The 27,448-nt window shown below is 36.1% G+C and overlaps 1 protein-coding gene across 8 annotated transcripts in view; it reads right to left on the bottom strand.

Moving 5' to 3' along the window:
- Window positions 1-27,448, bottom strand: part of Mctp1 (multiple C2 domains, transmembrane 1) — a 517,439-nt gene that overhangs the window by 212,588 nt on the left and 277,403 nt on the right. For all 8 annotated transcript variants that reach the window (XM_013513035.1, XM_013513041.1, XM_013513036.1 and 5 more), the window contains exons 3-5: window positions 24,711-24,853; window positions 7,466-7,545; window positions 4,747-4,858 (exon numbers count right to left, since the gene is read on the bottom strand). In XM_013513035.1, the coding sequence (XP_013368489.1) occupies window positions 4,747-4,858; window positions 7,466-7,545; window positions 24,711-24,853 (335 nt within the window). The remainder of the gene's footprint in view (window positions 1-4,746; window positions 4,859-7,465; window positions 7,546-24,710; window positions 24,854-27,448) is intronic.

Genomic DNA, 27,448 nt, shown 5'->3' with positions numbered 1-27,448 from the left:
AACTCATGACCTTGCGCTTGCCAGGCAGGCGCTTTGCCGATAAGCTAAACCCCCAGCCCCTCGGAGATTTGTCTATAACCTGAGTACTAGGTCCAGAACATAAAACTGGGTTTTGAGAGCTGTTGTCATCAGAGTATCTATAAAGTTGCCCGTGGAGTATAATAAAGCTCACTATATATACATTTTCTTGATACACTAAATATCCCCCACCTCCCAAGATGACAGGATGCGGGAGTGGAGGTGGGGAGGATAGGCACACTGGAAGCAGGACGAATGACACTGATGCCAGCTTAGATTCGACAGAAAGTGAACTGCGAAGGAGTTTGTGCAGCTGCAATAGTACACTGCTGCTGGAAAGCCTTAAACTTCCTCCACAGTAGCTTCCTTTTAATTAGAGAAGAAGCCTCAGGCCACTGAACACTGATAGGGAGAAGGTGGAGGGTGTTACGGAGCCTAGCACAAAGCTCAGGAGATGAGCGAGAAGTTGGTTTTTTTCCTTTTCTTTTTAAATTAACAGATAATATACAGGATAGCTAACACAGTTGTACTGCTGACTTCTATCGTTTCATTGAAAGGAACAGTTAATGGTTAATTATTTGATCAATCTTGCATGTCTCTATTTGTTTTCCTGAGTAGCTACTTTGAAGTTATCAATATGTAATACAACAACCGTTGTTAATTTCCTGTCACCTTGTCTGTAATTCAGTATTGCTTGTATTGTTCCTGTGCTGTTTTGTAAATGGATGTTTGTTTGTTAATACGTTTTTGTTCTTTTATTTTTAAAATAAAAAGAAATAAATGAATTAACAGATAAAAATTGTATACATTTATGGGGAAACTTGCTGTTGCTGTATATTATATGGTTTGATGTTCAAATCAGAGTAAGCACATCTATCTGCTCACACGTTTGTCATTTTTGGCAGTGAAAGCATTCAACCTCTTTTCTTCTCTTTTGAACTGTACAGTATGTTTTCTTTACCTACAGTCAGCCTACTGTGCCACAGCACTCCAGTACTATGGGACCAAAATTTAATATCAATGTCTCCTCTCTCCCCATTGCTCTCCCTGGGCCTCTTCCCACCTCACACCATCTATGAAATCAATGTGTTAAATGCTATATGTGAGTCAGACCTTGTGGTATTTGTGCTTTTGTGCCTGGCTTATTTTGAACATAATGTCTTGCAGTTCCACCCATATTGTAGCAAATGACAAAATTTCATCCCTTTTCATACTTGAATAGTATTTTTTTGTAGTTTTTAAAAAATACATGCTTACCTATGGTTCGTGGTCAGAGTTTAAAGAACTAATAGTTTGTGTTGATAAACATAACAACTAGATTTAGAGTGCTTAAAATTATAGCTGTAGAACAAGGTCAAACAAAGAAAAACAAAAAGCAAATTATATGTATTTGTTCACAGTTTTTTTTTTAGTGTAAAGCATTCAATTAAGCCTCAGATTCAAATCTACAGTATTTAACAGCTAGGATTTTAGATCCTCATAGAATTTCCTAAGGCAGATCTTTAATCCTGCTTCCCTGACCCACCAGGAGGGAGCTTGCTTCTCTGCAGGCAAACCTGTGCTCTTGCTTGCAGGGATAAGCTATGATAGCCACAGTGGTTACCCTTTTCTCCGCCTCCTCAAGTGTTACTGAGGTCAGAATGAGAAGTTCGAGAATGTTCCCAGCCAATGGCCATTGTGCAGTCCTGGCCAAGAAAATTGCTTTTCTGAGGGAGAAAAAAGAAGTGAGGGGGGGATCAGCACTAGGCTGGAGGAAAGGTACCATTTCCCAGTTTTCACAGTGTAATAAATCCAGTACTATCCAAAACTCTGAAGGGAGTGGTCACAAAGGAAGGCAGTCAAGGAGAACTAGTTGGTAGTAGTAAAGAATTCTTTCAGAACATCTGGGGTAGTCATAGAAATTTGAGTTTAAAAAATGGCATGAGAATTTTAGGAGGAAATCTTAGTGTTGAAGATGAATGTTGCTGAAGAGATTTGATGAGAAATGAAAAAGAGGAAAAGAAGATAAATAAAACCAGACTTTGGGCACAAAACTATTTCATATGATCCACCTCTTTTCTTCCACATTCATGTTTGAAAGCACACAGATAGTCAGCTCTTGAGTGCTATCATATTTTCTTCTAATTAGAAATACCTTGCATCTAAAATACAAGTTTGAGTGGGCATGGAGATTGAATTGATTTTTGCAAGGATTGTTAAAATAATAATGTTGAGAACTACTTTGGCTGTGCTGACATAATTTAGAGCAAGACAGCAACTTCACTGTAAGGTCTCTGGATACTAACTTGATCCCTGAAGCCTTCGGTTTGATGTTAGACTATTTAATAAAGACCCTTTAATGTAAAGATTCAGCAGACTACCTATCACCAAATCAGCCCAATAACTGTCACAGCTGCTACATCATTCCAATCTCCAGTAATATTGCAAGTTTTGATGGTGTGGGGATATGTAGGACCTCAGGCACTTAGCTATTTTTATTTATGAAGGGCTGTCCTTTATTAAAATAACAAAGAACCTCAAAGCAGGAATATTCTATTGCCATGCTATGTTGCATTTTACCTCCTACAGGTAAACCTGCCAATTTCCTTCCATATCTACCTCTGACAATTCTAATTCAAACCACCACCATATTTCACTTGAATTTTGCAATAACCTCCTAATTGGTCTCCAAGCATCTAGCCTTACTCCTTCAGTCTGCTTTGTACAATGTAGGTAAAGCAATGCTTTCAACAGGCAAATATAATTATGTCACTTCCTATTTGCAAACCTTTCAATGACTCCCCATTGCTCATTGGAAAAAGACTCCAAATCTTAATAGACCAATTGGCCCTCTCCAGTCTGGGCATCTCTTTTTATTTCCGTGTCATCATACATAGTGATTGTCCACCTTCTTTAAGATCCATAACCTTCTTGATTGTTGGAATAAAACATAGTTTCTCTAGCCACGAGGCCTTTGGGTATTTTGCGATCTCTGCTTGAAATACTTCCTGTCTTTTTGCCTTACTAACTCCTACCCACACTCCACATTTAACCTCCTCAGAGAATCCCTGTCCCTTCAACTAGAACAAAATTCCCCGTATTTGCTCCTTCAGCAACCTGTACCTCTCTTTCATGACACTTAACACCACTGTCATTTTACATTTTCTCCGGTGATTCTTTAAGTCCTGGGTTTTCATCTAGACCCAACTTCTATTGTATGTCATGTATTCAGCACAGAAACTGGCTTACAGTAGGCTCTTGGTGAATACCAGGATTATGTGGATAAAAGATACAAATGGATAGGTATAATTTCTTCCTATGCATAGATTAGCTAGCTAGAATCTACTTCCTGGCTTGTGTTGAGTGAACTAATGTCTTCTGAATTGCTGAATTTTATTTTATTTATTTATTTATTTATTTATTTATTTATTTATTTATTTTGGTTTTTTTTCCAGTACCGGGCATTGAACTCACGACCTTGTGCTTGCCAGCAGGTGCTGTGCCGCTGAGCTAAATCCCCCGCCCCTGAATTGCTGAATTTTAAAATGGTGGGATTTTCTAATTTGGTGGGCTTCCATTTCTAAATACTCTCTGTAGAAACCTTTCTTCACCCACCCTTCCATCTCCATGCATACATATGTGGTTCCACCATGTTACATTTTCACAGTGGGTAGTACTTGGTCAGTCTTACTGGAAAAGAAACTTCTTTCCAGACACTTAGCCCATACTTAAGAAATACGACACATGAATTTGTGGGCTCATTGTTTACTTTTGAGAGAGATGGAAGGAAATACTTCTCGATGGGGTGAATTTGTCAGTGAGTTTAAAACTCTTTGAAATTTGAGGCTGAAATCTACTATTCATACCTATGATCTTGGGGAAAATATCAGTAATTCCTTTTGCGGCAAACAATACCTTACCGTTTTAATCGTGTATTATTTTAAGAGAGCAGTATGTACATTGCTGAAGTGGTATATTTGAACTTTGGTAAAAAATTATGTCTACTACAAAAATGTGTTATGTGAATGTGTTACATGAATGTGCACTGGATGTAATAAATAATTTCTGGTAAATTGCGGCAGGAAGTGCACTGAAAAGCATACTCATGTGGGTCACAGCTGATATTTTTTCATGTCACTTCAACAGTGTGGGAGTAATTGGCTCCTCTGTATCCCCTGTTAGCTTCTCACAGCAGCATGGTGTGCAAGGAAGTACAGACAGTTTGTGCTGAAAAATGGGGAATATCAACATGGAAGCCCGCTGAGAAGATGAAAAATACTCACTTATCATTCAGTAAACAAATACCAGAAAGCAGAAACTCCGTTATAATTTCATCTCATTGTCTTTGCTATGGTCCACCTGACAATTCAGTCAAAACAGTAGGGTCTGGATACCTCAGTGTGGGATTCCAAATATTCAATTCACCAATAAAGGTATTCCCGGAATGAATATTATTATTTCCCTACAATACAACATATCTGAAATTGAGAACTAAGATAATAAAACAAGCTCAAATGCATTCCTTGTTTACAACAAGAGGTTCTGATCTGGAGCATGGGACAGGATATTTGAGTTGAAAAGGCACAGTAAGCATGGATGAGCGATACCCAAGATACTCACAGAAACAAAGAACAGGTCAGGTTTCACGTGGCACTTCTCTTTATTATGACTTCCTGGTCCAAAGAAGGCTCACATACTTGAAAATGTGAAAGCGAGAAAAAGTTCCTATGAGGCTGTGGGGCAACTTACCACATCCCTGGATTCTCCTTCTTTAGGGGTAAGGACGACCGAGAGCAAAATGATTCCGAGGTCGTGGTCAGGATAATGAGGATCTTTCAGAGTTAGGGTCACATCTGTGGGCCTGTGATATAAAGTAGTTCAATTTTCAGTCACTGAATATGTAAAACAACAAATACTCTTAGTTAAAATTTACAGCTATAAGAAGCAAAGCAATTTTTGCCCACCTTTACTTTCTCAGTATTATTATTTTTGTTATCAAAATATCAATGTCTTAGATACCCAGTAAACTGTGAACCAGTTGAATAAACTTGAATTCACTGGAGCAATTGCTATCCTTCCTGGGGTTCTAGAAAGTTACTGAAAAGACCAGGAACCACAACATTATTGGAAAATCAATGGATCCTATTTCTATGATCTCTAAATCCACAGAGACGCATACCAGTATTTTATATACATCTGAGCCCAGTAACTAGACAAGGGTCATTCACTGAACAGTACTATCCTTTCAGTTTTCTCTGAGCTTTTTAAAGCAAGAATAGTTGAAAAGTAAATAGGTATATGGGAAAACAGGAAAACATAATTTTATCTACTTTATAGACATAATTTTAAAACAATATATAATTATTTAAAAGACTATCTGATACTTAAAATCAGATGTTTCTGGCTCTTTCAAAATATGCCTAAATAATTTTTAGGAGTGAAAGATGAGGCAATGAATACTTAAAGTTGGGTAATATAGCCTTTGGAATTAGATAAGCATTTCTGAGGAAGTTATTATGAAGACTTCAGTGTTGCACAATCACTTTTGGAAAATAAGTGAAAATACAGATTCAACTGACAGTGCACAGGTGTTATAACTAATCGTTTGGTAGTGATAACTTGCTCCTTTTATTTTAGCAAATAAATTTTAAGCATTATATATGTGTACAGTATATATACATGTAGGTTACAATTTTACTTGACTTATTTTCTTGTAATGAGTACATACACAAATTAATAGGAACAATTTATTATAATAGTTATATGATACATTTAAGAACATTTACAGCTGTTTGATGATGCTTATCTACTATTTTCTGTCAGAGAGATACTTAATGCTTTATATAGCAGTATAAGTATTTATATGGCAACTATTATGATCCATTTTTTATACCCAGAAACTACTGATTTATACCAAGAATGAAATGGCTTTAAAAAGTGGTAATGTGATATATACATGGCTTTAAGGGGAGGGAGTGGAATGATAAATACATAAAATAAGTACTGTGATAAAATGTACACCAAATGCTTATAATGTATTTAATGTTTTAATGATATTTTACTTTCCATTTAAAATTATTCTTCACTATGATTTATCTTTAACGGGTCATAAGAGAAGTTTATGCTTTGGAATTAAGTCTAGTAATTTGCATATCCTTATGCAGAGATCTACAGAGAAAGTAATTGCAGCCTTCCTAAAAGAACAGCGCAGCGCACTCTAGTTTGAGCTCAGTGTTTGTGACGGTGGACACATACACCATCCTGTAGGATACACCTTGTAAAATGGGTTGTCATTAGTCACCTAAATTCTAGCCAAAGATCAAGCTAGTGCTAGGATTTATGGAGGATGTGTAAAAAGTGCAAGAAAGGCTGCTCCTTTGTTCAGTCAAGGCAACGCTAGAAGTCCAATAAGCTGCCCCTCTACTACAATGTATAACACACAATGAACATTTCTCTACATATTTACATTTATGGAAAAGGAAAGCATTGTTCTGGAGCATAAGTCTGCTTTCTTGTTTTCCCCTATCCCTATCACGTGATGTGGCATGATCGTCCCAAACGGGAATTCCTTCCCCTTAGAATCATCAAAGAAGCTCTCTTTACCACCCACTTCAGCACCACTTGATTTTTAAAACCACTTTTTCCTTACACAGTATGGTCACTTCTTCATGTTTATGTTGAAGTGAATTTTGAAAAATATATACCCATTGAATGCCATGAATGATTTATACTAGTAATAACAATATAGCTTTGCAACTAGTCAAGCAATGTAAAATAATATGAGTAGACATAGCCAATCTACCTTGACATTAGAAGCATTTCTTAATAATCGAGTGAAGGCAAACTGGTGCTGCTAAGTAATGCTGGCAAAATCAGGCTGTTCCTTGGCTCAAGGGATATGGGAGTTGGTGTGTTTGGAAGCAAGGTATGCATGCTTTATTTCAGATGTACCAGCCTAATATTCTTAAATTAATATTTATTCTTAAATTAATATTTATCTTAAATTAATAATATTCTTAAATTAACATTTATGATTATTGAATTAATAATTTCTTAAATTAAATTAATATTCTTAAATTAATATTCTTAAATTAATATTCTTAAATTAATAATTATGATTCATATGCCTAATGATTAATATGCCCCACTGCAACCATCTGAACATGTGGGATTGGACAATACATCTCTTATCTACAGATTCCTAGTACTTAGCATGGTTCTGGGAGACAGAGCCATGTCTGAGAATCTTTCTGTTGAATAGGTGTTACTGAATGAGAGGGGTGGGGATGATGCTGTTATTCTCATCAGATAGAGGAGAAAGATGCACTTGGGAAAGGGTGACTAGCCTGAAGGCTCACAACTGTAAATGACACAGCAGTCACTACTGTAGAGGCCAGAGGGTTGACATGGTCTATCTCACAGGCCAAGCTGCACAAGGTATAGCAGTATTGCACCACTTGAAAGTCACCTGTTTAACTCCAACTGTGTGAGATCCAGGAAGGCTGAGCCCATAAAATCATCCTGTAGTCCAAAATCATAGTCAAACACCTGAGGAACAGAGACAAGACATTGTTATAAATAACGAGGCTTAAGTGAAAATGTCTTGATTATGAAATATTGATGGTATTTATCACGAAAAACCAAACTTTCTGATATTTATTTTTAATGTGCTTGCTTTTATACATTGAAATATTAGGAAAATATTCATAACACAGTCAAAGAAAGTTCTATTTCATTTTTATCTTCATATTATTGGTTTATATCAAATATAACATTTAAAAAGGTGTAACAAAATCAAACAAAATATGTTAAATCTTTAAATAGTGAAAAACATAGGCTTAGAATATTTTCCCCTATTATAGGAAAGATATTGCCACTACGTTAGAAGGCAAAGTAAGATAATATCAAATTAAATAAATGTGTTTTCCACATTAGGCAATAGATGATGAGACTGTAATAATTTCTTCATATGTTTTAGGTCATTGAAAATAAATTCTGTGATATTATAGGTTAATGTCATTTTAAACACACTAATAAGTAAAAATTATAATATTTTGGTTAAGGTATTTTGTAAAGTTATATTAAGGTTAAACTCAGTTAAGGTTTTAGTTGTCATAAGCAATTACTAAGGCTAATTCTAATGTGACTGACAATAACAAAAGTAAAAATTAAGTAAGAAGAAAGAATGCATTTCTTTCTCCTTTCAATGTTATTTAGTATCTTATCTTTGCCTTGCATGGTTGCTAATCATATTTGGTAAGTGTAATGGTTGATACATTGTGTCAACTTGAGCAGTTCTATATCCTAGGGTGTAGAGGACATGCCCTAGGGGGGATATTTATGCTCTAGGATGTTGTAATGGCTGATTCAGTGGTCAACTTGAGAAGTTTAGAAGTTTAACTAAGTGACTCAGCAGGGAGCCAGGGTCCTCACTTTGTAAACATCTGAGCCTGTGCAAGATGAGAGCACGGAGATGGTGTGCGTGCCACACCTGCCCTAGGGTGGGTAGCCTGCTTACAATATAAGGAAGGAAAAGAGGCTTGCACCCCTGCTTTTTGTTTTTGTTGCTTTTCCTTCTTCCACTGGCATGAACTGATGCCCCTGTGTCATGCCACCATGCCTTGGAGCTAGCTGACTATGGACTGAAACTTCCACAAGCTATGAGCTAAATAAATCTTTCCCTCTTTAACTTTGGGTGTTGAGTATTTCATCTCTGCAACGCTGCAACGAGAGAAAAGTAACTAAAACAGTAAGACAGGCAAAGTCCCTGACTTCTTAGATGCTACATTTAGGAACTGAAACAGCCAATAAACACTTAAATCAATATAAAAAGTTTAGTGAGAAGAGCTATGGGGACAAATAAAAGTCTAAGGGGTATGCTGAGAGGTGCTATTTTAGATAGGGAATCCCCAGGGGCTTCTCTGCGGAGGTGTATTTGTGTACAGACCTAAATGATGGGAAAGATAAGACCATGCTGATATGAGGAGGATCACTCCAGCTGGAGGCAGCAGCAAATACAGAACAGAGGTTGATGTGCTAAACGATCAATAAGAAACCAGTAGTGTTGGAAGAAATTGGGAGAATTGGAGAGTAAAAGGAGGTTGGAGGGATAGCTCAAGAGTAGGTCATTTAGGGCTATTTGTAAAGGACTCCATGTGAACAAAAGCTAGCTGACTTCCCCCCTCTTATTAATTTTCTTACTCATACTTTTCCCTGTCCGATACTAAACACTTGTGATGTGCCAGGCAATATGCTGGGCACTGAGTCAGCAGAGGCAAGCAAAGGTACCATTTTTGATGCTTACCATTTAGTGAGGGGACAGGGGCTAAACAGGGAAGCAAACAGCTGATATATGTACGAGGCAAATCTTGGTAAGTATTTTAAGGAAAAAAACAGAACACAAAACAAAAGATAATAAATGAGACCCGGGAGAGCATTCAAGAAAAAATAAAACTACGAGATGTAGTTTAGAACTATGTTTCCAAATAGAAAATATTTGTATTCAGTACTGAAATAAATGAGCATAAATGGATAAGTCACTCCTGAGTGGGAGACCCATTCCGCTGAACCTTCCAGCATGTGACAATCATGAATCTCAGAAAATCAATCGCTCACCATGCCTGCATCCATTTCTTGGCATAACAGTTAGCCCAATACTGTGGAATCAATAGTTACAACAGGCTTGAATCAGTTATTGCTTTTTCCTCTAGTACAGGTGTATTTCTATTAAAAAAACTGAATATGCAAAAATTGATTTTAAACCAAAAGATAAACACTTTGCACTACAAAAGGATTCTTAGATTTGAAGAGTCACAAGGAAATTGATTTATGTAATAAGCTTCCCTGATGGCTTTTATATCATTCAATTTGCTGTCATTTGATTTACATACAGCCTTTCAGGAGTACATTTATCGTGGAAAGTTCAGCATTTGTGCAATAAATATTCTCCTTGATCAATTACACTTCTGAGCTTTAGTCATCTGTTCAGAGGCATGTCACATGCATACACTGCACATCTTAGACAACTGACATTTCAATACTTGCAGGTGGCTAAAGCAGTATGTTTTACAACAAAATTTATACAAGATGTTAGATAAATTTCTTATGCAATTTCTTCTAATCATATCACCCTTGGACTTGAAATCTTGGAGAAAAAATAGGTGGCATATAATCACTGAGGACACCTGGAGTATATCCACATATAGGAATCCAATGAGTTGATTAGCCTGGACAGCACAACGAAGTGATTCAGTATTCAAACTCTCTTTATTCTCATGGTGAGAGTCTTCCTACAGTCCTAATCCTGGGGTTTCACTTTAGCTTTTTATTCCTATACAACAGTGAAGTCATACACATGAGAAAAAATGGAAACACCAGAATATTTATTCATGAAATCATTAGCTATACTACTTGGGTCTAAGATCTACACAGCATTTGTCAGAGAGAGCACTATTATTAAAGGTGGATCGTCGGAAACATAGAGCATAGATGAGAAATAGAAAGGAAAAGATATTCCCATTGCAATACAAGCAAATCAATGTTTACTAATGTTTATTCAGTAGTTCCTCTAAATTGGGCATTGTTTTAAAAACATTAGTAGATTTTGTAATTTAATTCTTTCACAAGGTATTGTTTCTATTTTTCAGGTAAAAATATTTAAAGCTGAGAAAGTTTACGTTATTTACTCTCAAGATCTAGGGATAGGAAGAGGCACAATTTAAATCTGGTATTCAATTTCAGACAAAAGAGTGCTTAAATTTATCAAATATAGCTTGGCATCCACTCTAAGAGAGACACTGGCAATTCAGCCATGACTGATTTACACAAAATCCTTGCTTTCCTAGAACCTGCACTCTGGGAGCTGGAAACATTAAGTGGAAGTTGCTTTAGCCTGGTAATACCACTTTATATGTTCAAGTAAATTTAAAACAACATACATTTTATTCATTTATTCTAAACAATGAATTCATCATTACTCAATATTTATCAAGAAAAATTGCTTTGGGAGTGCATCAGTGAAAATCCTCTTGGATATAAGTCATCGAGACCTCAACTCATTACCCTCAACATAAATGGAAATTTATTAACTCACATGCCCAAATGTCTGCAGGTAATTATAGTTTTAGGGTAATTTTGATTTGGCAGTTCAAATAATTCATGCATTTGTTCATTTATTTAAAACATACAGAATGAGCATGTGTAATCAGTCAGATACTGCTTTAGGAACTTGAAACATAGCAGTTAACTTTCTTGGGGCTTACATGGAGGTTAAGGTGAGGAATGCTACAGAAAATAAATATGTATGTCAAGTAGTAACAGGTGCAAAGGAAGAAAAACATCTCAGGGTAGAGGAGTGATGTAAACTGCTCTGACATGTTTAGGAAGGGCAATAAGGGAGAGGGGCTTTGAGTGAAAAGTGGAGCCTCCTTGGGGAAAGTGTGTTCAAAATGAGGGAACGGGAAAATGTATCCCAGGAGGAGGGAACAGAAAGTGGGAAGGCACTGAGGAAACTATTCAGAGGCCATGTGGCTGGAAAGCAGTGAGCTGGAGGAGAGTTCTGGTATATAGTTCAAGATTAGCACAATGTATGACTTTGGGTTTTCTTCTGAGTATGGTGGAAGACACTGGAAGATGTTATGCATGCAAGTGATCTAATGAGATGTATATCTCAAAACGTTCGCGCAGAAGTTACTTGCTGAATTACATTTTGTATTGAAAGAAATACTGTAAGCAGATAGACCGGTAGTCCTGGCAAGAATTAATGTCTTTAGACTCAATGTTAAGATGATGAGACATGGTAAAATTTAGGATATACTTTGATAGTAGAGCTGAAAGAACATACCGATAGGTTAGAAGCCAAATGTGAGACAAATATAGGAACTGAGGACATGCAGAAAATAGTTAAGATGGCAGCCCTGAGCCTGATCTTGACCCTTGGCTGGTGGCTAGCACCCCCACATTTGAAGCATTCCCACTGAGAAGGCCATTTAATTCATCTGCTGCACTGAATTTATGGAAGTGTAGAATTTTGATAGACATGATGGTCATTACGCTCAAGTGGCCAGTAGTAACTGAAACACGTGGACTCTGTCTCAGTTGGGCATTCTTGGGCAGAAATACAGCACATGTGTTGCTGCATTTCTCTGCTGAAGAGGCAGCATGTGCTGTGTGTTCTTTCCTGGTGGGAAACTACCTGATGGAACTTCTTCTACTATATACTGGATTGGTGTAATCAACTTTAAATTATGTGCAAGCACAACTGCCTGAGAGACCTGTGAGTTCTTCTCATGTGAATAATTGTATGTGTAGGTTGTACTAAGACTCCCAACCTAAACAATGTCTCTTTTGTCCTGAAAAATTGGTGAATTGCTGTTGCACCTCCTGAGAGGAGAAATGTGAGGAAAAACAGCTTTTGGTGGGACAGAAAATTAAGAGTTACCATGAATTTGATAGCGGGTTTGATGGGTTTGGTATATGTCTATTAGATATCTAAATGGAAAACAAGCAGGGCTGAGAAATAAACATTTTGAAATCATCAGGGAATCAGTAGTAGTACTGAAAGTTACAGACAAAAATGAGATCACACAGAGATGAAATATATACAGAGAAGACATCTGAGGACTAAGCACTGTGTGAATCCAACACATAGAAATCTTGGAGAAGGATTCAGAGAAGAAATAGAGAAGAAACACCTAGGGAAGAAGCAGGAAAACCACGAGTGGGATTCTGAAAGCCGTGAAGAAAGTGTTGTGAGGTGTAGGAAGTAATCAGTCATAGCCAAGCAGGTAATACAGCTATTGCTATATTTTCAGCTCCTGCTACACTTCCTGCATTAATGGCCAAGATACCCTAATGATCCTGTCTTCCGAGCTCCATGGTTGGATGTTTCTTCATTCACATCCAGAGGGAAAAATGGGCTGCTTTGTCCCACTGTTCTCAGCAAGAGTCCTTAATGCACACTGGCTCAGACCACACACCTATTTTTGACCAAGCATACAGAATTGACTGGATGGCCAGTCTAGGATTATCTTAAAGGTAGGGGTGAAATCTGCTTCCTTGAGCCACATGGATCACCACAGAAAAGGTAAAGTGAGGGATATATTGTCAAAACCTCCAGCCAGGATCCTCCAAACAGAACTGAAATTAGGATTCTTTTTGATGGTTCTAGATGTGATAATCTCTTTCCTTGCTGTAGTTGGAGCTGCCTGATGTCAATCAGGAGGTCAGTCCTAGTCTCAACTTTAGGACAATTTCTGATGTGAATAAAGAGACTCTTTCAGGATTTCTAATTCAATGCTTTGTATCTAACCATCAAGTCATCCTTTCCAAACATCCTTTAAACTACAGAATGGTGGCCTATGTGTTAGTTTTGAACCACGCTGAAGCCTGGCATTGACCACTCATTCAGAAATTCCCAGAAGTCCATGATGCTGTCCAATTAAATGGAAAGCCACTTTCTGTCTTAGGTTATTTGCTTTTCTCATGGTTTCTTCTTATCTCCATTGTGTTGTTGTCCTGCTGATAAACACAACTGTAAAATAGGAAGTTGTTCAGCTGAGAAATATAACTATAACCCAGCAAGCCTGTACCTCTGTCAGGTGCAACAGTACCTATTATCTCTTCAATCTCTGTCCTCACTTTGTTCTAAACTTTATTTCTGACTTATTTTCTATTATATGCATCTCTGTAATCTAATTTGTTGCCTTGTCATTTTTCTCTCTTGCTCTCTGCCACTATTTGAAAACTGCAAATAATCCTGTCTCCTCCACGTATAACCTAACTCTGATCTTGCCTAATTCTCGGGATCCCACCTTCACACCAGCCAGTGTGGTTGACATCCACGGGATTTTCCTCAGCAGCTATATCAGAGAAACGGACACTAGCTATTGTCAGGTCTTCCAAGTTTACCCTTTTCTATTATAAGTTAATGTTCTCAATTGTGTTCTGACTTAAAACGACAGTGACAGACTAGGCAATCAGTACTCATTGTACAATATTAAATAATGACTAGGGATGTTTTCTGTTACTTTCACTTCACAGCATTTTCTGAGTTAGTGATAATATATTTATACGTTCTACTTTAGTATTTTCCATAGGATATAGAGCAATGTATTCAATTTCAACCCAAAAGCATTTTGGGGTTGGTTTGCTAATGCTTCTAACCATATTAAAGCTTCTTAAAGGCCTAACTCCTCTCTTAGGATCTTACAGTATGATACAAAATGTAAAATCCTATTCAGCAACTGTGTCCCTGACTCACTTTCATGCCAAATCAGAATAAAAATAACAATCAAACTATGAAGAGTAAATTCCAAGAGCCATTGAAGTGGCATTGTAAAACCAAACAAAACACCCAAACAAAATCTAACTGTGACCAGTTAGTGGAAAATAGAAAGTATGTGGCTTCATTGCTGGTTACATTGAAGTAAACCCTTAATCTCACTAAGCCCTGTGAACCTGTAAAACAAGGATGAGGGCGGCTACTTGTAGGTTTATGGTGCGATAATGTTGGCTTGACATTTAGCACAGTGTCAGTAAGTGGTAACTATTATTATAGACCCGCCTGCATATTAACCTAAACAAACAGTTATCACTTTTTGGTTGCTACTGATTTTTTTTAGTATAAAATACAGTTGTTGAGATTCCTTGTATTTTTGATACATACAAAACATGGAAGGCAATATATGGAATAATTTTGTTTGGGTGTGCTTATGTTTATAGCTACAAACATGTTTCCATTCTAAATACTCAGTTGTTCACATCTAAATATATAGAACAGCAGCTCCATATGTAAGCTATATCTCGGAATAATCTATTGAGGCGTTTTTAAAGTGCAGAAGCTTGAATTTTACTCAGAGGTCCTAAATTAGAGTCTTTGAGGATAGACTTGTGTGCCTACAATCTTTAAAATTTTATAAATAATTCTGATAACTGAGAATTATTGGTAAATAATATTCCCTTAGAGCCAATACCATTTACTGAGAAATAATCTTGTAGAGGATAATAATATTGTTCTTAACTTGAGCAGATTCTAATTTTAAATCTTAAGTGTGGATACCTATAGGTATTTAAGAACTGTCAGTTTTATTACAGTGATCAATTTAGAGATATTAATGTGATTAGAAAGAAGCAATTTTTCTAATTTATTGGAATATTTACATTATTTAGAAGATTGTTCAAATTTATGTTAAGTGAAATGAGCCAGACACAGAAAAACAAGTATCACATGACCTCAATCATATGTAGAGTCCAGAATGAGTGATTACATGGAAGTTGAGAATAAAATAATGGTTACTAGGGGGTCAGGAACATGGGACGGAGGGAAGAATGGGGAAGGTCAATCTTTGGGTACTGACAGTCAGACAGGAATAAGAAGGTTTGGAATGCAATTGCGTGTTAGGATGACTATAGAAAATAACTGTGTGCTGTACATTTTAAAAGCTAGAGGAAAGGATATTTTATTAGCAAATATCAGACTAATGGTTTTCATTCTGGCACATTCATATATGCTTATAACATAATTTTGTCATTTCCCTCCATGTCCCCATTCCTAGCCCCTCCTCCAATCCATGTCCTGTTCTCTAACACTTACTTTTCTATTTTTCTGCCATCTCTCTAATTATTTTTTCTGCAGATGCCTTGCATGAGAGAAAATGTGCAATATTTGACTCTCTCTCTCTCTCTCTATATATATACATATATAGATAGATACAAATATAAATATATCACATTTTATTTATGCATTCATTTATTGATGGACAACTAGGCTGTGTCCATAGCTTAGCTATTGTGAATTGCACCACCATAAACATGGATACTTACTTATAACTATAGTATACTGACTTTAATTCTTTTGGGACTGTATGAAGGAGTTGTATAGATGGATTGAATGACATGTCTAATTTTAGTTTTTTAGGGATTCTCCACACTGATTTCCACAGTGGCTGTGCTAATTTACATTCCCATTAGCAGAGTAGAAGGTTTCTTCCCCCACCCTCCATCCTTGCCAGCATGTATGTTTTTTGTATTCTTGATGATAGAACACTCAATGTAGCTTGATTTGTGTTTGTATAACCCTTTTAATTTTGTGCAGTCCCATTATAGATTCTTCCCATTATTTCCCATGCAGTTAGAGTCTTACTCAGGAAGTCATTGCCTGTGCTTGTGACTTCAAATGTTTCCCGTATATTTTTCCCAGTAGTTTAAAAATTTATATATCTAAGTCTTATATGCATTTGAAATTGACTTTTGTTCAAGGTGAGACATAAGGATCTAGTTTCAGTGGTCTTCCTATCCAGTTCTCCTGGCATCACTGAAGAAACTGTCTTTTCTCCAACATGACTTTAGCCATCTCTCAAGAATCATATAACTTGAGTTGTGTAGGTTTATTTATTTGTGCCCTATTTTATTTCATTAGTCTATTTGTGTATTTTTGTGCTGATATCATCTCATTTTGTTACTATGGATTTGTAGAATTTTTTTTTTTCTGGTATCAGGAATCGAACTCATGACCTCGCACTTGCCAGGCAGGCGCTGTGCCGCTGAGCTAAATCCCCAGCCTCTTGTAGAATTTTTTGAAATTGGGAATTGTGGTATCTCCTCCACTGCTCTTTTTGCTTAAGATTGCTTTGTTTATTGTAGGTCATTTATGCTTCTCTATGTATTTTAGGATTTTGTTCCAGTTCTATGAAATATGTCATTGGTATCTTGATGAGGATGGCACTGAATTGGTATATAGATTTTTTGTAATATGGTTAATTTAACAATATTGATTCTGCCAACCTATAAGTAGAGGTCTTTCCATCTTCTAGTGTTTTCTTCAATTTCTTTCTTCAGTGTTCTGAATTTTCACTGTAAAGGTCTTTCATCTCCTTATTTAGGTTTATTCTGCAGTATAAAGCTATTGTGAATGGAATTGTTTTCTTAATTTCTTTCTCAATATGTTCATGATTGGTTGTATAGAAAATGTATTGATTTTTGTATGTTGATTTTGTATCCTGCCACTTTCTTGAATTTGTTTATTAGATCTGAAAATCATATGGTCTTGTAGATAGAGGATTGTCTGCCAATATAAATAGTTTGACTTCTTCCTTTCCTATTTATACCCTTTTATTTCCTTCTAATGCTTATTTGTTCTGGCTAAAACTTCAAGTAGTGCTATATTGAAGAAAAGTGGTTCAGAATGGATACTCTTGTCTCATCCTTGATTTTAAAGGAAATGCTTTCATTTTTTTCCCATTCAGTATGCTGTTGTTGTGTGTTTGGCATATGTAGCTTTATTATATTGAGGTAAGATCCTCCTACACTTGTTTCTGGGGTGTTAAATTATATTGAATGTATTTTCTGAGTCTATTGAGATGATCATATGATTCTTTTACCTGATTTTATTTATGTAGTATATTACATTTATTGATTTACATACATTGAACCATCTTTGCATTTCCAAGATAAAACTTTGATCATGTTACATGATTATTCTACTATGTTGTTGAATTCTGTTGGCAAGAATCTTATTGAAGTTCTTTACATCTATGTTCATCAAGAATATTGCTATTATTTCTTTTTTTGTGTGTTCTTTTTATTTTCTTGGTTGAGTTTTTATTTGGTTTTGGTATCAGGGTGACACTGGCTTTATAGAACTAATTTGGGACCATTCCTTCCCTTTCTGTTTCATAGAAAAGCTTAAAAAGAGTTGATGTTGGTTCTCCTTTATGATCTGATAAAATTCTGTAGTAAATATATCTTGTCCTGGGCTTTTCTTTATTGGGAGACAGTTTATTATTCCTTTAATCTCATTGCTTGTTCTTGACCTGATAAAGCATTTTTCACCTCCTTTGGTGACATTTTGTTAGGTTGTATATATCTAAACATTTATTCATTTCTTCTAGATCCTCCAATTTATTGGAATAAAGTTCTAAAAACAGTTAGTAATAATCTTCTTAATTTTAATGGTTTTGTATGATTTTTGTCTAGATGTCCACCCAAAGCTTCATGCAGTCATAGGATTTTTTCAGAGGTGGCTGAATCTAGAGTGTGTGATTAATTTGTAGGGCAATGCTGGGATTAAGGGAGGATGATTGCTAGATCAGTCTACTGATTGGATTGGCACTGCTTGTAGACTAGATACAATATAAGGGACAGAAAGAGGCTTGTCTCACTCACTCTTGTTGTTGTTACTGTCTTTCCCCACATCAGCTCTTGCCCTTCTGCCATGTGCCACCCCGCCTTGGAGAAAGTTGGTTATGGACTGAATCCTCTACAAACTGTGAGCTAAATAAACTTTACCTCCTTTAATTTTGGGTGTTGGGAATTTTGTCTCAGCAATGCCAGAAAAGTAAACAACACAGAATTTGGTACCAGGAGTGGAACTGTTGTTGTGACTATACCTGACCATGTGGTTCCGGAACCTTTGGGAATGGCTTGTGGGAAGAGTTTGGAAATGTTCTGAGATGCTTGCTGCAAAAATAACACTGGAATGCCTTAAGCTGTATTGTATGGGAGATTTGGATCAGAGCTCAGAAGATCAGCAGGCTGATAGAAATCTTGCTGGTAAAGACCAGGTTCCAGAGGTTTCTACTGGGAAGAAAGGCTACATCAGTTGTGGGATGCCAGACAATTTGTGTTATGGCTTGGAAGAAAGTTTTTCTGCATTTTGTTCATGTCAAGAGACAAAAGATTAAATGTGGCAGTCTAATTACTCTGGCAGAAGAAATTTCAAGACAGTCTAAAGTTGAAGTGGTAGCATGATTACTGTTGGGGGCTTTTAGCCAGATTTATGTTGAGAATCAAGAACAAAGAACCCAGTAGCATGACTTAAAGCATTGTGAGTTTAGCCCAAAGGGAAGCTCCAGAAAAGCTGTGGACTACACAGATAGAGCAGAGGAGATCTTGATTGCTGAGAACAAACAGGAGAATATGAAAGATGGCCTGAGGGCAGCACAAGAAGGAACAGACTCTACCCTTTGCAGTCTCAAAATTACAAAACTGAGAGACTCTGCTTTGAGAAGAAAGCCACAGAGCACTATGTTCCAGAATTACAGTGGTCACACCATGCTCCAGAAAGGTGGGGGCCTAGAGAATTTGTTCCTCAGAATTGGATTCAAAGTGTTCAGTGATCCAGGCATTAGAGCCTTAAAATCAAGAGAGAGAAAAGCATGGCTGCTGCTCCTGCTGACAGTAGACCTTGGTATCATTCACATAGCACTGATTTTAGGAGCATGAAGCATGGAAAATTTTGGAGTCAGGGAGGATTCCACCGAGATTCAGAAGGCCTGGGATGTCAAATAATGTGCCCCCTAACAGGGCAGTGTGTGAAGCTGTGAGTGTGAAGCCAAAGGTGCAGTGGGGACTTCAGAAATTTGAACAAGACGGGAATGTGGTCCATTTGAGGAAAACTGCAAAGAGGGAGCACAGTAGGACCCAGAAAGAGGCCATGGGAGCTACAACCACCAGAAATCCCATTGGGGTGGAGCCATCCAAGCCCTTTGGCGCTCACATCTTGCCACAGATTGCCTCAAATGCTACACATGAAACTACAGGACTTAATGTTTGCCCTGCTCGATTTTGGACTTGCTTTGGTTCCATTTCTTCGTATTCCCTTGTGTGTAACTTTTGGAATTGAAATGTCTACCTTGTGCCACTGAATGTTGAAAGTGTTTAAATTTCTTTTCATTTTTACAGGGGCTCACAGCTAAGAGATTGCCTTAAATTGCAGCAGAGACTTTTAACTTGGACTTTTCATCAATGCCAAATTTTGGGGACTTTGGCAACTCTTAGACTTGGACTAAATACCTGCTTTTGTAAAGGAATGTACACAAGTCTTTGGGGAGTCAGGGATGGAATGTTATTGGTTGTGTCTAGATGTCCCCACCCAAAGCCTCATGCAGTCAGAGGGTCATTTTTTAGAGGTGGCTGAATCTACAATATGTGATTGATTCATAGTGCAATGCTGGGATTATGGGTGCTAGTATTAAAGGTGGATGATAATGATCAGTACACTGATTGGACTGGCACCATCCTAATACCAGTAGAATGGATACAATATAAAGGCTTGTCTTGCTCCTTCTTGTTTATTGTCTCACTCTCTTGTTGCTTTTGCTGTCTTCCACCACATGAACTGTTGCCCCTCTGCCATGTACTGCTCTGTCTTGGAGCCAGATGATTGTGGACTGAAACTTCTACAACCTGTGAGGTAAACAAACCTTTTTTCCTTCAACTTTGGGTGTCAGGTATTGTGTCTCAGCAACGAAAAAAGTGACTAAGTCAAACAATGAGTTTTTTGACTCTATTTTCTTAAAATGTGGTGCTTTTTCTCCATCTTTTCATTAATTCGGTTAAGGGTTTATCAATCTTGCTTATCTTTTCAAAGAACCAACTCTTTGTCTCACTGATCCTTTATATTGTTCTTTTAGATTCTATTCCATTAATTTCAGCTCTCATCTTATCTTGGGCTCAGTTGTTTTGGTTTATTTTTATTTGTTAAGACCTTGAGATGCATCATTAGGTTATTTATCTGAGATCTGTCAATTTTCTAACATAGGTACTGATAGCTATAACATTACCTCTTAGATCTGCCTTCATTATATCCTAAATTCTGGTACGATCTGTTTTCATTATCATTTGATTCTAAGAATCAAATAAGTATCAAAATAAAAATCAGAATAAGAATTTTCTCAAATTTACCTGTGATCTATTCAATGACCCTTTGTTCATATAAAAGTATATTATTCAATCTCTACATTTGCTTAGCTTCTAGGGTTTCTGCTGTTTTGTAGTTTAATTCCACTATGATATGACAATATGCATGAGATTATTTCAATTTTTTGTAGTCGTTAAGACTTGCTTTGGAGCCTAAGATATGGTCTAATTTGAAGTTCTATGAATCCCTGAAAAGAATGTAGATTTCACTCTTGTTGGATGGAACACTTGGAGTTCACATATTCTATAGTGTAGTTTATATCTGGTATTTTTTGTTGATCTTTTTGCCTCAATGACCTATATATCTGTGAAAATGGAGTAGTGAAATCACTTACTATAATTCTATTGGGATCTCTCTATTGCTTTATGTTGAGTGGGTTTGTTTTATGAATTGGGTATGCCAATGTTTGGTATGTACGTGTTTAAAATTACATTTTCTTGGTTCTAAAGTACCAAGAATGAAGTGGTAGTGTTCACTTTTGTGTAGTGTTCCTTTAAGTACAGGAGGAAGGATTTTGAATGTTTTCACCATAAATAAATCATAAATGTTTGAGAAGACACGTTTAATGTGATTTAAACATTACACTATATATATCATATAGCACTCCATTAATATGTATAATTTTTATATTTTATGTATGCATCAAAATAAATTTTATTTTAAAAATGCACAGAGCTCCAACTCATAAATAGAACACAAAAACCAGGTGGTACGTTTCCTCTACCAATAAGTAGTGAACTTCTTTGTCTCTTCTCAGTGTTTTTGACTTGAAATATTCTTTATCGTGGCTACTTCTACTTACTTTCAGATTCCACGTCCATGGAATATTATTTTCTATTCATTTACTTAGAGTCTGTGTATGTCTTTTGGATGAGGTGTTCCTTGAGGGTGACATATACCATATTTGGGTCTTGTTTGTCTAATCTAATCTGACAATGTGAGTTTTTGATTGGAGAATTAAGACCATTTATATTCAAGGTTATTGTTGAAAGATATACACTAACTGCTGACATTTTGTTATTTTTGTGATATTTGATTGTTTCTAGCTACTCATTTGTTATTTTATTTTTCATTTGTGTGTAGTGTTCCTTTAAGTATAGGAGAAATAATTTTGAACGTTTTAACCATAAGGAAATTATAAATGTTTGAGAACACATGTATGTTTAATATGGCTTAAACACCATACTATATCTATCTATCTCACATAGTACCACATAAATATGTATAATTTTTATGTTTTGTGTATGCATTAAAGTAAATCTTATTTTAAAAATACACAGAACTCCAACTCATAATTAGGACAGACAAACCAGAGTTCATCAACATATTACTTCTATCTCTTCTATTGTAATCCTGGATGATTAGTAGTGTCACTGGAATCACAATGGAGAACTTGAATTCATTTAAATTGATATGGGTACTGTATTTATCTTATTGTTTGAGATATCGGAAGGATATTTGATGTACTCGGTATATATACAGAGCTGGCTCCTATGGCTCCTGTCTTAATTAAAAGTACTGCATTTTAATGCCTAACTTCCATTGCTACCTGATTATAAACACTTCTATAGCTCATTACATAAGTCTTGCTCTTATTTACCATTATAAGTTATTCAGAGCTGAAAAAATAATCCTTCCCACTAAAATTAAAAACTGCATGAATCCAAACCCGATGAAAAGTATATTTCTACTTTATGCTCAGTATGATAAAATATGCCATTTCTAAGACTTTTCTAAAAAACTTTGCTTTTCTTACAGAAGTAGTGCAAACACTACAACTTTAGCATGGTCTTACTAACCTTGGCTCAGAATAAATTTTTTTGCCATTTGTAATTCTTACATTTATAAAATTACATTACCAGACACACTGAGACTTCATTCTCCTTTAGCTATAAATGGGAGGGCTGTAGGCCCAGTGTTTTATAACCATTTTTTCACAGATGAATTTTTGTATTATCAATAATGACAGAATGAATTAGTTTTTAGGAAACCTTTCAGGCAAGATCAATGATCCAATGAATGCTGAAGGAGTGACTACATGAGATTTTGCGGCTCATGTTTCACCAATTTAGAGAAAAGGGTGAGGTACATCTGATTGTAGTAATAGTAGAGAAAATTTGGTCACTGAAATGTCAGAACATAGGAGTACAGAACATTATAGAGATATAAAAATAAAACAAGGAAATTTTTTTTTGTTTTTGTTTTGTTTTTTGGTTTCTCTCCTGTACCAGGAACCGAACTCACGACCTTGCGCTTGCCAGGCAGGCACTCTTTGCCGCTGAGCTAAATCCCCAGCCCCTAAAACCAGGAAAACTTTTAACAAAGAATTAATCTTGAAATTCTTTAAGTTTCCATCTTTCAAAAAAATTATATTGAATGAAAGAAAAACCTTTAAAAATTTTTTGGTAATAAAATACAGAAGGAAGTCTTCTTCCCCAATATCTTTACCCTCCTCATTTCCCAAGTAAAGAATTTTGTTTGCATCAAGGAATGATGGACCTTAATTAACATAACTTACTTTTCCTCACTATCTCAGATCAGACATTTATTCAAAAAAAGCTGTCCAACGTGATTTGGCTTGCACAGCATAAACACATTGAGGAGTGTATGGTAGGTTTCTTTTCAGTTGTTGGTTTCTTGGTAATTGCAGCTTCTTTTTTCCTTTTCTATACCAAAGGCTTCTTCTGTTCCTCATCAGCAGGAGACCTCTTCACTTCCTTCTCTACCACACACTTCCTGCAGGCAACCCTGTCCTCGTCCACTTTGGCCTTGCTGCTGCTGCTGTCTCACCCACCCAGAGTTTGTGACGTCTAACCTGGGGAAGGGTGTAGGCACATGGGCTTATTGGATGGCTTTAGCTCTAACACCATTCTCAGGGTTTTCAGTGGGTTCTTTTTCAGGACTCTGCAAGCAGCAAGTTCAAAATGTTCTATTTGCTTATGTTAAGCACAGCAATTCCTAGAATACTTCTGAACGCCTCAGTGATGCCACCATTCTCATCCTACAGGAGGCAGGGTCCCCTGAGCTGATTATGATGCTTCCTCATTTTGTCCAAGGTAGCACTACTCACGGGGAACATAGATTACTTGGATAACACTCCAACTTTGTTTTTTTTTAAGAGTCTAAACATCCTCCTGCATCTTGAAACTTTCAGTTTTACCTCTGACCCACCAGAAAGCTCAGGAACTTGTGCATTGTGACTGAAAACCTTTAAACATGGCTAGTGCTAGTAAGGCAGAAGGGGCTAGGGAAGAGCAGATTGCATATGGCTTTTGGGTTGACAAGGACCACCAGTTCCAGTTTTTGGTTGGTGCAAATGTGTGGCCTCCTCAGAACATATTTTTGAAAATATCTTTGCTGAAATGCTTCGTTCCACCACCGTGAACTCTAGAAATTCACACCATAGCTCTGCCAGCACCCAAGACTCAGCACAGATTTAGATACCTGCTCACGCACATGAGAACACAAGGCTGTCTGTCATTTCTGTGTCAAGTAGTTGTGAAAAATATCTGGCTGAATGAGAGCAAAGTAATGTTTTTCCAGATGATGCTTCTTTCTCAGAGAACAACCATGTCAGTAGATAAGCACATGTCATGGTAGTAATCGAAGAAAACCTTTGCCTTCTTAACCTGTCAGATCTTTCAGGAAAAGTTTAAATAATGTAATTCTTAAGCACAAAAGCTAGGCTCTGTGTCAAGCTTTCCTTCTTTCCTCCTCTACAGACACACTTTTGTATGCTCCCAAAGTGCACTAAATCAGTCGATAGCACCCAGCTAGAGCAGATGTGCATCATAATGCTCCTAAATGCAATAGAATCATCCTGGAGAAAAATGGCTTTGCTAACATTCGCCCTCTTCTATTTCATTTATATTACATTACCAATAGATTAGAGTTGTGAATGGTAGACTATATCTCGGGTGAAAAATCTCATTAGACAGACAGATATGATAAAAAGGCCATTAAACAAGGATTTCTATGTCAGATTTCATCAGGGAAGAACAAACAAATAGCTCACCTTTATATATAATGGTTCCCTAAGATGATCAACAAGAATGCAAGCTTTTTCCTCCCACACAGGATTGAGGTTCTTGTGTATTATTTTACTTCTAAAAACTTCTTTTCTTCCAATTTTAAACTTCACGTATGGATCACTTGTCCCTGTTAAGGAGAGGCAGATTGATCCATGTTAATCAAACCTTTCTATGGAAGCAAGATGACTGCTCATTAAAACATCAAGGAGAATCTAAAGGAAGAAAATTTAATTAAGACATCACGTAGGAAAATAAATCTTGTAGTTTTCCTAAATCTTTCTTTATATATTGAAGTGACAGTAAATTATCATTATTATTGTTATTTTATATTATGATCTTAATTGTGTAACCTTGTCTTGGCACTAAAAAAACTTGATTGCACCATGAATATAAATTTAATTCCAGTTATATATAATAGAGCTTAATCTGGTATTTCTATTGGTATCATCTTGTCCACTATAATAAAAGGGATGATCAGTTATATTGACTGATTTAACTAGTACATATATTTTACTCTAGTTTAATGAGCTTAGAGAAATTTGACTATCAAATTCAGAGTAATTTCTGCTTTGGTGCCATATTCTCTCTTGCTTAGAAGCTTTAATTTTAGAATGTTAGGAAGAAGTGGAGGTCACAGAGGAAGGTAGTATTATTGGGATAGAGACAACTGTTTATTAAATGAACTAGATACTTAGTGTTATGCCTTAACCCCTCCCAAGTTCCCTCTATGAAAAAGAAAATCCAGATGTTAAGTAAATTGCTTACAAATATGTAGCAAAGAGAAATGGAGTTAATGATTCCAGCTAAGGTGGTTTAACTGTAATGTCTGCACTTTTTCCATTAAGCTTTCAAGAGAAAAGTCTTTTAACTAATATATATATATATATATATATATTACCTAATATATATAATAAGCAAATATACAGTATATTAACTAATATACATATATTAATGAATATATATTAACTAATCTGTATCTACTATATTAACTAATATATATATTCACATTTGAGCATGAAGTTGAGAGATAAGACCAGTTTTGACTTAAGTTGAATTGATGCACTTATTAAAGTTCCCTAGAGAGACGAAATCAGTTATTTCCCCCATGTAAATTGTTCCAGTGTGTAATAATCTTTATCAACAGGAAATAAGTTTTGTATCAGGTTCAACTCCCTTGTGATAAAATTAGACTTCAATTTTTATGTTTTGTTCAAACTGAAGCTACAGGTGATAACTATGATTGATACAATTTAAGGAAAAATATGATTGGGGCTCTGATAAATGTAGTGGCATAAGTGTTGGCTATTGCAGTTATGAAGACACGATCCTTAAATTCACATTATATATTCCTTCAATGCTCCTCTCAGCTAATGACACATAAATACCTATGCTAAATATAAAGCTTGACTTAAACAATTTGCAATATTTACTCATTTGAAGCTCTCTTAAAAGTTCCCATATTCCTGTCCCTCAAATGTAATACCTTGTTTTTGTATGCACAGATCAAAGTATAATAAAATAATGCTCTCACTTTCCCATTTGTGAAGCTCCATTTCATTTGGACAGCTTGAGCTTATAAAAGTAAAAGCAAAAATATATTTCTGAATGTAAATACAGTCTTCTTTGTGGTAACCTGTTATAAAACATTCGTTAGGGGATGCAATACAAGGGAAATGTTAAATGATTATCATGCTATTTTATTAGTGCTTTCAATTGTGGACTGAGTACTTGGGGAGACAGGGATATTGGCAGCACATACCTTGAAAAATATTAAAATCAATGAACCTGTTTGAATTTTCTCAATCATGCCCTAGACCAAGTTATTTTCACTAGTTTAAAAAAATCATCTATGCAATTACTATTACCTGTCAAGACATAGTAATCTCTATATAATCAGAACTCAACTGGATACTGTTTTATAAGTCTCCAGCACTTGGTATAGCATGTGGCATATTGTAGGTCCTCAATAACCATTTGGTAAACAAATACATTTTTAAATGACTTAATGATATGGGGGTCAGAAAGAATTCTGTAAAGTTGCTTGATGAAAAGAAAAATTGGAATCTCTGTTTTAAGTCTGGGGAAGTAGGAAAATTATTCAAAAGTTTCCGCAGCTGGGTTTTCATAGCTCAATAGCTCACATTCTCAGGTCTAACTTCACGGTGTAACCTTTCAGAAATGAGTTCCCACAAAGTATATCTGAAGGTGATAGCAGAGAACAAAGAAAGGTCTCTGGGTATCTAAAGCAAAAATCTCAAAGCTATGTGTTAACTCTTTTGCCCTATTTCTGCAGGATCACTGTTTACTCTGCTCAGACTGAAAAAGATTTGGTTACCAGGTTTTCAGTATAAGAAAAAATAGAGTATTAGATTAGTGGATGCCTATGAGAATGTAGTAAAAACTAACAAGCAACATGAGATTAAGGAAGAATAATTTTAAATTTTGAGGAGAACTTTCAATAATTTTTAAAACTTTTGCTTTTTAGAGCACTTTGGAATGGAGCCAATTGGCTCCAAGAAATACCTCAGGCTTACAAGGTGGGATAGGTGGTGGCAAGATCAAAACGAATCTGAGAACAAGAACAGGATGGTGTGAGGGTAAGAACAAAGAGCTGAATGGAATGGATTAGAAGGCTCTGAAACAGACTAATGAAACATTCATTTAATAATGGTCTCAACACAAAACATAAATGAGGAAAAGAAAAAATATAAATCTAACTCAT

This window comes from Chinchilla lanigera, unplaced genomic scaffold (assembly GCF_000276665.1).
Source record: "Chinchilla lanigera isolate Chin_1 unplaced genomic scaffold, ChiLan1.0 scaffold00017, whole genome shotgun sequence".
NCBI lineage: Eukaryota > Metazoa > Chordata > Mammalia > Rodentia > Chinchillidae > Chinchilla > Chinchilla lanigera.
Note: the sequence above shows the minus strand (reverse complement) of the source record. Positions and strands in the feature narration are given on the sequence as shown.